The sequence below is a fragment of the Ziziphus jujuba genome, chromosome 7 (assembly GCF_031755915.1).
Source record: "Ziziphus jujuba cultivar Dongzao chromosome 7, ASM3175591v1".
In the NCBI taxonomy this organism is placed as follows: domain Eukaryota; kingdom Viridiplantae; phylum Streptophyta; class Magnoliopsida; order Rosales; family Rhamnaceae; genus Ziziphus; species Ziziphus jujuba.
Genome location: NC_083385.1, coordinates 26,824,573 through 26,838,924, shown reverse-complemented (window position 1 = coordinate 26,838,924; position 14,352 = coordinate 26,824,573). Strand labels below are relative to the sequence as shown.

At 32.7% G+C, this 14,352-nt stretch overlaps 1 protein-coding gene across 1 annotated transcript; it reads left to right on the top strand.

Annotated features, from left to right (window-relative positions):
• Positions 1-11,601: 11,601 nt before the first annotated feature.
• LOC107425614 (NAC domain-containing protein 104) lies at positions 11,602-12,944 on the top strand. Its single transcript, XM_016035623.4, has 3 exons — positions 11,602-11,861; positions 12,151-12,425; positions 12,568-12,944. Exons 1-3 carry the CDS (start codon positions 11,696-11,698, stop codon positions 12,742-12,744), a joined length of 618 nt encoding a protein of 205 aa, XP_015891109.2. The 5' UTR covers positions 11,602-11,695; the 3' UTR covers positions 12,745-12,944.
• Positions 12,945-14,352: the final 1,408 nt, after the last annotated feature.

Genomic DNA, 14,352 nt, shown 5'->3' with positions numbered 1-14,352 from the left:
TGCAAGTTTTAAACCTAGGAAGAGAGTTTGAGACCTTGAAGATGAAGGAGAATGAGCTTGTCAAGGATTTCACGGAAAGGATGCTCAAAGTGGTAAATCAAATTCGGGTCCTTGGTGAGCAATTGACCGATCAAAAGGTAGTAGAGAAAGTATTGGTGAGCTTACCTTAAAGGTTTGAAGCTAAGATTTCCTTCCTTGAAGAATCTAGAAATCTTAGTGAAATAACCTTGAGTGAGCTCAGCAATGCTCTTCAAGCAACCGAACAAAGGAGAGCCATTAGAAAGGAGGAGACCATAGAGAGTGCATTCTATGGTGGCCACGGCAACAAAAAGAAGAATAAAGGAAGGAAGAGCAACAACAGCAACCAAACCGGTTTTACAACCAACAACAACAAAAGTGGATGGAATCAACAACAACAACAACAAAGCCATCAAAACCGAGGAGGGCATCCACCTTGCCCTCATTGCAAGAAGCTTGGACATCCACCATCCAAGCGTTTTTGGAGGCTAGATGCATCTTGTGAAAGATGTGGAGGAAAAGGCCACATTGCCAAAGTATGCAAGCAAAGGAGACAACAAGCCAATGTGGTTAATGAAGAAGCCGAGAACCTATTTGTGGCCACATGCCTTAAAGCCACAAGTAGTGGTCTTGGTTGGCTTGTGGATAGTGGTTGCTCACACCACATGAGTTTCCAAAAGGATGGCTTTATGGAGCTTGACCGAAACTACAAAACCAAAGTGAAGATTGGTGATGGCCGGTTCATGAAAGTAGAAGGCAAAGGAGATGTGTGCTTGAACACCAAGGAAGGTACCAAAATTATAAAAGATGTGCTATATGTTCCTAGTTTGTGTGACAAATTGCTTAGTGTAGCACAATTGGTAGAAAGAGGCTTTACTTTAAATTTTGCAAAAGATGGATGTATCATATATGATGCTTGTGGTAATGAGCTGTTTAAGGTACCATTGAAGGACAAAAGCTATAGATTGGACCTAGTTAAGAATGAACAAGCCTTAAAAACCAAAGTGGAGTCCATTTCTCAACTTTGGCATAAAAGGCTTGGGCATTCTAGCTATGGTGCCATGAAAAACACCAATGCCATTGTCAAGGATATGCCAAAGATTGAGGAGATGAAAAGCCTATGTGATGTATGCCAACTAGGGAAATCCACACGGCTTCCGTTCCCTAAAGCCGGTTCATGGAGAGCTAAGGAAAAGCTTAAGCTAGTCCATTCGGATGTGTGTGGATCGATGAGTTTGTCATCAATTGGAGGATGTAAGTACTTCCTAACCTTCATTGATGACTACTCAAGGATGTGTTGGGTATATTTTCTAACAACCAAGTCACAAGTGCTTGAGAAGTTCATGGAATTCAAGAAGATGGTGGAAACCCAAAGCAATGCAAAGATGAAGTGCTTGAGAACCGACAATAGTGGAGAATATACAAGTTTGGCTATGGAGGATTTTTGCAAAGAAAATGGAATGGTGCATCAATTCACAACACCATACACACCACAACAAAATGGTGTTTGTGAGAGGAAAAATAGGACCTTGATGGAGATGGCAAGGTGCATGATACATGAGAAGAACATGCCAAAGAAGTTTTGGGCCGAAGCCATATACACGGCTAGCTACATCCAAAACCGAGCATACACCAAAGCCAATGAGTCCAAGACACCCTATGAGATATGGTATGGAGAAAAACCATCTTTGGACAACATAAAAATCTTTGGAAGTGTTTGTTTTCTCCATGTTCATCCACACATGAGAGACAAGCTTGACAAAAGGGAAAATGTGGGCATCTTGGTCGGCTTTAGTGAGGTTACCAAAGGTTTTAGGGTTTTCAACTTGGAAACCAAGAAACTTGTGGTAACAAGGGATGTGAGGATTGATGAAGATGCTGTTTGGGATTGGACAAAGGAGGAGCTTCTTGTCCATGAAGATAATGCTCGGTTGGATGATGAAGAAGAAGAAACCAATGACAATGACAATGAAGAAAATGAAGATGATGAGGAGGATGCACTTGAGACCATTGGAGCCGAATTGGAGATTGGAGATGGTGTTAGAGGAGAAAGGCCATTGTTCGAAATATATGAAAGGTGCAATGTTGCCTTGAGTAATCCTACCAATGCTTAAGAAGCTATGCAAAAGAAAGAGTGGATGGAGGCCATGCAAACCGAACTGGATATGATAGAAAAGAATGAAACTTGATCTTTGGTTTTTAAACCTAAAAACAAGAAACCAATTGGTGTAAAGTGGATCTTTAGGACCAAGTTCAACCCAGATGGAACAATATGCAAGCACAAGGCAAGGCTTGTGGCAAAAGGCTATGCACAACAAGCGGGTGTAGATTATGGAGAGACGTTTGCACCGGTTGCAAGAATGGAGACCATAAGGCTCATCCTATCTATCTAGGCCTCAATGTCATGGAAGGTGTACCACCTTGATGTAAAGTCGGCTTTCTTGAATGGTGTGCTTCAAGAGGAGATTTATGTCAAGCAACCCGAGGGCTTCATTGTTCAAGGACATGAGGACAAAGTCTACCATCTACACAAGGCACTTTACGGGTTAAAGCAAGCACCTAGGGCTTGGTATGGCGAGATTGATGGTTACTTGACCTACCAAGGCTTTAGGAGGAGTCCAAATGAGCTAACACTATACATAAGGAATGAAGAAGGCATGATTGTTATCTTACTCTATGTGGATGATTTGTTGGTCACGGGTGAAAATGAAAAGAATGTGGAAGTTTTGAAAAATGAACTTGAAAAGGAGTTTGACATGTCAAGCCTTGGTGAAATGAATTACTTCCTTGGAGTGGAAGTGATGCAATGCTCTAGGGGTATTTTCATATCTCAAGAGAAATACATCAAAGATCTTTTGAAAAAGTTCAACCTTGATGAATGCAAGCCAATGTCAACACCAATGAACCAAGGAGACAAATACAAGAAGGAGGATGGCACACCAAAGGTAAACCCGACCCTATATAGAATCATGATAGGAAGTTTGCTCTATATATGTTCATCAAGATCAGATATTATGCATGCCACATGTGTTTTGTCTAGATATATGCAAGCACCATCCCAAAACCATTTTATAGGTGCCAAAAAAATTCTTAGATACTTAAAAGGAACACAAGACTTTGGAGTTTGGTATGATAGGCAAGATGTGATGAAATTAATGGCCTACTCGGATAGTGATTGGGCTGGATGCTTGGATGATATGAAGAGCACTTCGAGGTATCTTTTCTCACTTGGTAGTGGACCATTCTCATGGAATGCAAAGAAGCAAACAACAAACGCCCAAAGCACCGCCGAAGCTGAGTACATTGCTTGCTCTTCATGTGCAAATCAATGCATTTGGCTTAGGAAATTATTAGAGGACCTTGGTTATCCTCAAGAGGGTTCAACCATCATCAAATGTGACAACACTTCAGCCATATCAATAGCCAAGAACCCCATTCAACATGGAAGGACAAAACACATACCGGTGAAGTATCACTCTTTGAGGGAGTTTGAAGAAAATGGAGAAGTAAGCTTGGAATATATCAAGACCGAAGATAACCTTGCTGATTTCTTCACCAAGCCACTTCCAAAAGCAAGATTTGAGACCTTGAGGAAGCTTCTAAATATGTAAAGCAAGAACACCAAGGAGGAGTGTTTAAATGTGGTGATCTTGCCACAATGTGCAAGGTAGTTCGGTTACACTTGCACTCTTTGTTTTGCAACATCAAAGACCAAACATTATTTATGTTTATGCATTTTATTTTATCTTGTAATGTTTAAGAACAATATCCTTTTTGTAATGCCCTAAGCTCATTATCTAGCTTAAGGCCTTTTTTGTCTAGTTGCTGGAATTGTATTTCCAGCAACATAAGTCCACTTCCTTGGATGCTGTTTGAAGTAGGTTTGGGATTTAGACCTTAATTTTGGATATGATAAACTAGATATGTAGAGGAAGAAGTAAAAAAACGAATGGCCCAATTTGGAGCTGGGAAGGCTAAGTTAAGCCCAAAACAATCTGACCCTTGTGCAGTTTTGTTGCCCAGAAAACTGGGCAAAACTGCCTCGGGTTTGATTACTTTTGAATGGGTAAATGGACTTTGTTTTATCTAATTTTTGGCTAGAATATATTTTAATATTCAAAAAGGATTCCCTCCAATTTTCAAGTCAAATGGAGCTGGTTTTCAAATTCAAATACCTTAGACAATCTGAACTGCCCATTAAAGAAGGTTTCTTGCATGCCCAGCACATTGATTAGAGTTAGTTGAGGTAGTTTGGCTTGGTTGGTTACTTTTTAATGCTTTTGTATTTATTGCTCAATATGGCAGCATGCCTTATTGTTTTTTGATGCATTTAAAAGTATGAAAATTGTAATGAAAAACGTTGAGAAAGAAAATATTCAAAAAACAGATTTTGAAAGACAACATTTTTGGCTCTCTTTCTCTCAACTACTACATTTTGGTTTCTTCTTCTTCCCAAAAGCTAACAACCTTCTCAAGAACCCTAAACCTCCATTAAAACCAGAAACAAAACCTTAACAAACCAAAAAAAAAAACGAAATCAAAAACCAAGAACCAACAACAATCATTCTTGACTAACACCTTGAATGATTGTACTCTAGGGTACAACAACATAAACCTACACCAAATTCCATCATAACCAACATATGGAATGACAAAGATAACTGCAGCAACAATATTCTAGAACAAAGCTCTAGACTTTCAATCAAGAAAACCTAACACATATTTACTGAATGGAAAAAGATAAAGTGAACAATCTATTCAAAGTTACGTTTTCCTTTTTGTGGTCATGATACAAAGTTAGAAGCTTGGTTGGTAAAAAAATCAAAAAATCAAAAAAAAGAAACACCATAGACTTAAAAAATATTTGGGAAAAAAAAAAATGATCCTTGTATCATAGACCGACACGATGAAAGAAAAGTTGAAAGAGGCTTTCACATTTGTAGCCTGAAAACTCAATAGAAAATCATGACTGTTGGCATTGAATTCGGATGGATAAACATTAAGCATGAACTGCCATGATGATTAAGCCAGCACTTGTGCAAGGACAAGCTTTTTATGCTGCTTAAAAAAAACACCCAACAACTCAACCAACGTGTAGACAGATTTATAATTCCACCTTTAGTAAGTTGTAATGATGATGCTTTATGATAAAAAAGTTTATTGAGCCCATGAAAGTGTGACGAACTATTGTTGATTGGTTACGTAATTGGACAGGATTTAATTTTTTCAATTTATTTTTCCATTTATTTTAATTAGTATATATATATATATGTATGTGTGTGTATATATATATATATATTATATTAAAAAAAAAGAGTCTCTTATTAGGTGGAACTCATAATATATAATAGGATCTATTAATTATAATTATTGAAATTGAATTTACTTAGCTTATTTAATTGGGCGATGATATCTTATTATATTTTTGTACTATTTCTTTTTCTCATATTTTCTTTGAAGTAGACAATATATATATATATATATATATATATACAGATAACGGAAAATTCACAAGACATCAATACCATGTACATGCATAACACAAGGATTGAATGGCTGAAAACGACTAATGATCAAATATGATGCATGCCTCCAACAAATATATTTTTTGTGAATAAGAATCCACCATTTAGACTAGTACTGATTAATCTTTATAACGTGCACATTTTTGCTTTGGGTTTTCAGATACTGCTCATCAAACATGATTTTTTAATAAATAATCTTTCGTTTAGACATCATTAAAACTTCTATTTTTACAAAACTCACCTTGTTCAGTGTAATGAATTAATTACAATAATTCTGTTGGTTAATATATATGGAACGTAACTTGTTTTCTTTATGGGGCACATGGAAAGTAAGCTGCTTGATTAGCACCCAGAAAAATTACTTCCAGTCACCTCTGCTTGCTTTAGGCTTTCTACCAATAATAGCATATTTAGTTTTCTTATTTCATACATACCCAAACAGAACTGACATATGAATTCTTATAGTTACAAATTATTTTACCACATAAATCTAAGTGAAGGTATGGCATTTCTCTAAGTGTAATTATAATTGTTCAACATAAGATTGTGCTGGCTGGTTACACGTGCAAGGGGATAAGTTTGTCATTGGGAAAAATTATGAATTTTGACTTACAATCGTAAAGGGATTGAAGAAAAAAAATTAGGAAAAAATTATATATAGAAGCATGTGTATCTGCAAACACAGGCAGTTATTTTTATTTCTATTTTTTTGTCTGCAACTTTTCTATTAAAAAAGTTGGGAAAATATTTATGCATGTACATGTGCAAACATATGCAGTTATTTTATTTTTATTTTTCTATTTGTAACTTTTCTTCTTAATTTTTGTAACTTTGATTATACATAGGCCATTTTCCCTGCTATTTTGTTTTTAGCTCAGACATGATTTTCGGTAATTTAATCCCTGATGTAGAAGAGTTGAAGCTAATTAATTTACTCCTAGCGTTGAAGCTTGTTAACAACCAATCACTACCAAATGATAGTCACTGGTTTCCAAGGTACTTGGGATCCATGATTTTATTTGGAAATATAATTTTGGTTATATGAGTTTGACTTTTCATTTTATTTGAAAAATACTATTTGTTACTATTAATGAACAGTTATTAGTTAAACCTACATGTAAAAAGGCAATTTAAATGGTTATATTATTAAAGGATTTATTTTTGAGGTTTCAAAATAAAAATTAATAGAATTAAATATACCAATTAAAATTTACCACATAAACTGATAACCATCACCTGTTGTAACAAAGAGCAAATCCCCTTCATTTTATTAGAAATGGTTAAAATTTTTATTACTTTAATTGTCTTTCGTTATTTTTTTTATAAGGAAAAAGAAAACATGTGTAGTCAAATAAATCGTTTTAAATTTAATATTAATATATAGTTATTGAAACTTAATTCAATACAAACTCATTCACAACAACAATAAAGAAAGAAAACAACATAGGAAAAACACAAAACTTTTGAACGAGGTTTGGTCTAGAATTAACCTACATCTTTGGTGAACTTCATCCAAGAAGTTCTTGCATTATGAACAATGAACAAAATACAACATCTTCTCATTCTTTGTACTAGTTATCTACACCCAGAAAACCAACCCAGAAAAAACCCATTTTATAACCTCTCACTTTCTCACAAATCACTCACCTAGAATAACCTAATCAATACCAAGAGAAAGAGATGAAAACAATGAGAAAAAGAGTTTAACAAGAAGAAAAGAGAAGAACAAGAAGCCCTCAGCTGGTGTTGGTCGAGAACTAATTGATTGAATAATACCCTCTGTTTCTGCAGTTATGCCACCTTTATAAGCCTCCAAAACAGAAAACTAACTTTTGCTGACTCATCCTAACCAATTTCTTAAGTATAACGGCACCGTTTTCATAAGTGAAGTATATATATAAAAACCATTCACTTTGACTCCTTTCAATTGAATCACAACCGTAGCAATAGTGAAACAGAGTAAGCCTCCTATAATGGAATCTCTCATTTAATTAAGTTCAGAATGCTTATGTGGTAAAGCTTATTAGTTAGTTGCATTATCATTTATTATTTTAATTTAAATTTAGAAACATAAAATGAGATATGGTAACCTTTAGTCCTTGCTCTTTCAAAAAGAAAAAAAAAAAAAAAAAAAAACCATTAGCACTTGCTATGTAAAAACCTTGAATTTGAAGCCATGTTTGGAAAATGTCATTCTTTTTGGAAACATGAGATTCCTTGAAAATGTTTATTTTTCTTACGCTTGAGTAGTTTTTAAAAGGTTGAAAATGTAGGTCCATTGTAAATCTAAACTCAAGATTTGGGAAATAAAGTTACTATACCAAATGGGTTTTTTAAAGTTTTATTATAAATATATATTTTTACTCCCACTTAAAATTATTATTAAAGGCATTTAATAATTAAACTTTTTTGAATAACCTTTTTATAGACTCTCATTCTTGCTCTCAAGTTTCTCCATCTAACTCACATTCTACCATAAACTAAGGTTGAATACAAAATGATTATACAAATTATGGAAGTTCAAAAACATGAAAGAGTAAGATGCATATATATTTTTCTTTTTCACAGAGTAAGATGCATATATATTTTTCTTTTTTGCTTTTATGGTGATTTTTTATTTTTTTTGGAATTTTTATTTTGTGTTTTTTGGTTGTTTACCGATGATATGCAGCTAGAATGACATCCTCCTTGGTTACTCATGTATGTGTTTTTTCTGGGGTTGTGGTTTGTTGAACATCATTATTTATTTTCTTGTTTAGAGCTGAATACTTTGCAATTATTTAAAAATATACAATTAAATATCTTTAATGTTGTTTAGAAGTTTATGGTTGAAAAAACTAAAAATATTTTTGAAAAATATTCGGAAGTATAGAATTAAATAAATTCAAATATGTTCAGATGTACATAATTAAATAATTTAAAGTTGTTTAGATTCTCACGATTGAACAATTCAGTGAAGTTTTTGTGACTATTAGTTTCTCCCAAAAGCTTTCTAACCAGAAAGAAAATTCGTAAAGTTTTGTCTCTATTACTGTCAATTAGAAGACACAGATTATTTACAAGTCCTTGGAATTTATTACAAACCAAATGTTATAGAATGAAATTGATTGGTGGAAAAATGATTAAAAAGAAATTGTTTCCTTGGGAATTACTTCCCCTTTAAACTTTAATACTTTCTATACAAGGTTAGAAATTCCATAACTAGATAATTTTTGTAGTTATATATATATATAATTTTTCTATTGTGACACCTTATATGCATCATAACTATGCACCATAATAGAGCTGTGTGTGTATATATATATATATATATATGCAGAAATGATAAGGTAAAGAACTTATAGAAAAGAATAATGAGAGCCAGTATCCACATAATTATATGTATAAGATTTTACTATAGTAAGAACTCCATAACAAGTAAAAGTATTCAATGTGGTAGTCCATATCATTAATGTTGACTGCCACATATTAAAAATAAATTATTAATCAAAATTAGAAAATATCCAATTAACCCTCTATAAGGATTATCGTTATTTAAACACAAATAAAATATATTTAAATGATGAGATATTATTTTGATGAGTTGTCATGTCAGATAAAATATCCTTACATTAACCGTTTTACCATGTCTTTACTGTGTCATTATTTTATATATATATATATATGAAAAATCTATCATGCATGTATCCACATTTTAACAAAATGCACATATCATGTATTTTTAAAGGGATTACTTATAATCATCACTAGCAATTGCATGTAATCCGTGAAATAAACACAATATCCGCATGATAGGAAGACAATATATATAATTCAATTTAGTATCATGTTGTGTAAATATATATTTTTTAAACGTAAGCTCTTCAATTTTAATTAAATCTTATATACTTGAAATTATATATATATATATATATATATGTGTGTGTGTGTGTAGATAGATTGGCAGAGAAAACTATTCTCTTGGAAATTATTTTCCATGTTAAAATGGATGATATGATAATGTGACAAATCGTATATGTAATGTAACACCTCGCTTATTATTTATAACTAAATACTTAATTGGGAAATGTAACAACACTTTACACTTGCCTTGCTGATGAGAACCCACCTGTATTTGAACAACCGACAACCCGTTGGAGTACTGATCCAATACAGTTAAAGACTACGCCAATCACTAGTGCATAAGCCAAGAATTTTAAGGACAATCTGACTGTTTTCATATAAGGAGTTATCAATTTTCAAATGGCTAGACAATACCCGAAAATTCAAAGTTTGTTTTAAGCATCCAAGTGGTGGAGGCCGATATAGACCCAGATAGCTGTTTTAATGCATTTATGGACTCCGGACAACAAGGAATGGTACAACATTTCTTGAACTCAATTGATATCACTATGAGGTCATGAAATCAAGTCAAGGTAGAAGCAAAAGCAACCAAAGAGACCATTTGTGCATGGAAGAGATTTTTGGCTTAATTTCTGTATTTGCTGCTGGCTTTGCTATATTTTGGTGATTAAGCATTTTTTCTTTGCTCCAATCAAGGTCAACGTATGGGAATTAAAATTAATCCTATTTGGCATCCTACATGGTACATTGGATCTGATTTGGAGCTTTTACAAGTAAGAAATGGATCAAAGATAGCTTAGTTGTCAAACTAGTCAACTAGTTTTCTAATTTGAATTTGCCTTTTTATTTTAGGAAACTATCTTATATTTTGGTTTTTATTTAATTATTTGCTGGACAAATTAACTTAGAAAAGTTGATATTTTATTATTTCAATTGTAAATTATTTAATTTCTAATTCAAAATAAATGAATTAATTAATCAAAATTAGATTAGGAAACGTTGAAATTCGGCCAACACCTTTAGATTCCTTATTGATGGCCGGTTTTTACCTAGACTTTTAGGGTTTTATTTTATTTTTCAAAGCATATTTAAATGCTTATTTTCAATGAGATATTATATAGAAAATTATTTGTGAGAAAGAATTCTATTTATTCTCTTTAAATACCTAAAACTCCATTAGAAAGTGAGTGTTTTAGTTTGACTTATTAATAGGACATCCATCATCTATTATGACGTCTTCATCATATACCAAGGTTTTTAATCACAAGTTGATTAGGGGTTAAGGTGGACATTACAATCTGAACTTCATTATGATCCGGGTTAATATAATATAGATTTAGGAGAAAGTCAACCTTGGTTCGTATCACTTGCTTTACCCTTTCCAATTATAATTTAGTGGAAGATCAATTACTTATATATATAGAAACAACTTTGATCATAAGGACATAATTTTCAATTTATATTGGATACCTAGTGATGTGGTGAATGCCAATGATTAATACTTGCTCAATTATGTTTTTAGTGTTAACTTATTATATAATTAAAATAACACTCTCAGCATTTGACATGTCGATACATTCTCAACTTATGTTATCAACAGAACAACTATTTATGTGTGTATATATATATTTCAGCAAGTCTCTTAATATTTGATTAACTTAATAATGTTATATCAAGATCATTAATCACAATCATACGAATTATTAGGCTTGTTTAATTGAACCAAGCCTATAACTTTTTAAAGCACATCTAAAGAGTTGATTTGATAAATTTTTATCAATAATATTATCAGGTGAACTTAATAAAAAATTAAGTATATACATATAGTGATAGGATAATATTTTAATAAATTCTTAATGGGGGAAGATGAAGAAGAGTGGATAAACGACAAAAATATATCCTTACAGAAAAACCATTTTATATTATATAGTTATGTTCGGTGGGAAAGGGCAAGATATTGGTGACCTGGGGGTAATAATTAACACCATTAATGTGTCTTATCCTATATATGAAAATTTGTCATACATTAATTCTTCCATGTATACACTTGGCCGCATATTTCTCCAATCAAATTTCTTTTGATCATACTAGAATATGAATTAAGCAAGTAAACACTCAACAGCACTACCAAGTAAGCAATCTCTCTCTAACAGGTTACCCTCTCCAACACTATAAATATACATATACATGAGTCTAGCTAATAAAGTGTGTCAAACCTATGAACACCTAAAAATAAAGTCCTTATCCTTTGGCCTTTTTGAGTACTCCTAGCTTAATTAGCTTGTTTCATCTACAAACTCTATATCAAAATGGGAGATGGAAATATGATGATCAGCCTACCTCCTGGTTTTCAATTCTGTCCAACCGACCAGGAACTTGTCCTTCACTTTCTTTACCGCAAGGCCTTGCTTCTACCTTGTCATCCCACCATTCCTGACCTTAATCTTCATCTCTACAATCCTTGGGAATTCAACGGTACTATGCTTAATTATACTTTCTCCTTTGCTTACTTCTCATACAAAATTACTTATTAATATTGTTGTTAAGATTTTTTGAGCTTTGAACATCTTTAAAGAAGCTGATTTTATTCGATGGTTTGCGTTCGCTATGTAGTGCATTCTCAAGTGGCAACATATACTATTTCTTTCGGTTCCTTTGCTTAATTGTCATAAAAAATAACTTATTGATATTGTTGTTAGAGTTTAATTATGAGCTTGAACATCTTTAAAGTAGCTGACTTTTGTTAATCATTTCCGTTCACTAGGAAGGGCACTCTTAAGTGGAAACATATACTACTTCTTTAGCAAAGTGAAAGAAAATAGAACAACCAAAAATGGGTATTGGAAAGAGTCGGATGTTGATGAAGTACCTATACAAGCAAGTCATGGAGAAAAAGTCGGAGTCAAGAAGTTTCTTGTTTTCTGTCTTGGTGTACCTCCAACGGGAAACAAAACCAGCTGGGTAATGGAAGAGTACAAAATTTGCAACACTTCTGGATTCAGTGCTGCTGTTTACAAAAAAAGAGGAAAACAAAAATTAGTAAGTTTTTTATGCATATATATTTTTATATTCACGTTCTCCTATACATATATATAAATAATATATATTTGATTTTTTTGCAATTTAAATATGAAACTTTTAACTAATTAGAGCATTTGTAATTTGTTTAATTATTATACAGAATTGCAACAAATGGGTTTTGTGTCGAGTTCATGAAAGGAAGGGAATTTTATCTGAGCAACACACTTTATGCTATGGAGATGATGATGATGATAATGGAACCGAGCTTTCATGTCTAGATGAAATGTTTTTATCTTTGGATGATGATCTTGAGGAAATTAGTTTGCAAACTGATTAGTTTATATATATATATATATATATATAATTAGCCACCAATAATAAACCCTATGTCTACGCGATCCTAATATATTAAACCTATATGTATATTGTTTTAACCTTAATGTATATAAGTGGGTTTTGTGCCCCGTTCTTATAAACCTATATGTCACCTTAATCTATCCTCTCGTACATTAACAGTTCAGTTGGACTTGAAGCGAAAAAATATTTTTGTATTCTTATAGTGTATACAGTTTCGGTCTTCTATTAAAATTAACGCCCAATTGTAACGAGAAATATGGTGACACAACAAATTTAAGGTTACCATATTTTTCCAATTTAACATTAATTCCTTGTTAAAATGTCACTCGTAGCATATGTTATGCCACCATTTTTTGGGAAACAATTTCTGGGAAATCAATATTCTTATACAGTATGAACCTGCGGAACAAGTCAATATATATAACTTTTGTATGTGCAGTTACTTCTGTTGAATTTATCTATTTTGCTTATACTAAATTGTACATTGATATGATTGTGTTTCTTCCTATATTTTGACAGCTTAAAGAAACAATGGGTTTTTTAAAAAAATAAAAATAAAAAATCGAAACTGAATAGATTTATAATGGTCATTGCAATGCTTATATGCATGTGCTAGATTAAAGAAATTTCCAGTGTATGTACGAGTGTTGGGGAAAGTAAAGAAAAGTGGAAAGGATATGGAGCCCAAGCAGCACTATGAATATATTGCTGAGGTGTAACCTTTGCTTTCCGTAAGCTGCACTAAATGCATGCCGTGTCAAAAGATATGGTTTTGAAGTAAACGTTCCTAGAGGTTTCTACTTGACATGTAATCATTTCCTCCAAAATTGTAGATTTTATGTCATCTGTGTTGAAAAGTGGTAATCTTGCCACTTGTGCAAACCAAAATTTATCAAGGTTTGCACCCTTTTTCTTTTTTTAAAAAAAATATTTTGTTGAATGACTTAATGCAATATTTATATCTATGTTTTATGTTCTCTTTTGAATACCTAAGTTTTATTGTATTTAGTTTAGGAATTGTCTTTTTGTTGGGTATTGATTTTATTTTGTAAAATGACTATCTGCTGGATACAATATTTCCAGCCACATAGGTCCATTGTTGTGGCTGGCATTCTCTGAGCTTTTAGAACAAGTTTACGATGTTTTGGATATGTTGTAGTAGACATGTAAATGAAAATATAGAAAAAAGAATGATTAAAAAAGGCCTTGAGAAGCCCACGATATGCAGGTTGCAAGTTGGCATAACTGCTGAGATTTCCAGCAGTTATGGCCCACAGGTTTGAAATGAATTGGAGGCCTTATCCAATTCTTTTGGACTTGGTCTTTTTCAGATTTCATCCTTGATATTTCAACATACCACATGCCAAAATTCAATCAATTTTGATGAAGATATCTCAGCCTTCCATTTGGTCAAAGTAGTGGTACAGGATTAGGTGGAGACAGTTTTTTGAAATTTAAAATCTCACCCACTCTTGTCATGATTATGCACTCACATGTGAAGCTGGTTGAACGGTCATATATCATAATTTTGAGTGGGAAATGCTAAATTTTGAATTTTAAAGACTTTCATTTGGTCCCACACACACCT

Bases quoted from the DNA above. Each gene is read 5' to 3' on its own strand.
- LOC107425614 (XM_016035623.4), top strand. From the start codon at position 11,696: ATGGGAGATGGAAATATGATGATCAGCCTACCTCCTGGTTTTCAATTC. The intron at 11,862-12,150 runs GTACTATGCTTA...TCCGTTCACTAG, and splicing joins CAATCCTTGGGAATTCAACG to GAAGGGCACTCTTAAGTGGA. The intron at 12,426-12,567 runs GTAAGTTTTTTA...ATTATTATACAG, and splicing joins AAAGAGGAAAACAAAAATTA to AATTGCAACAAATGGGTTTT.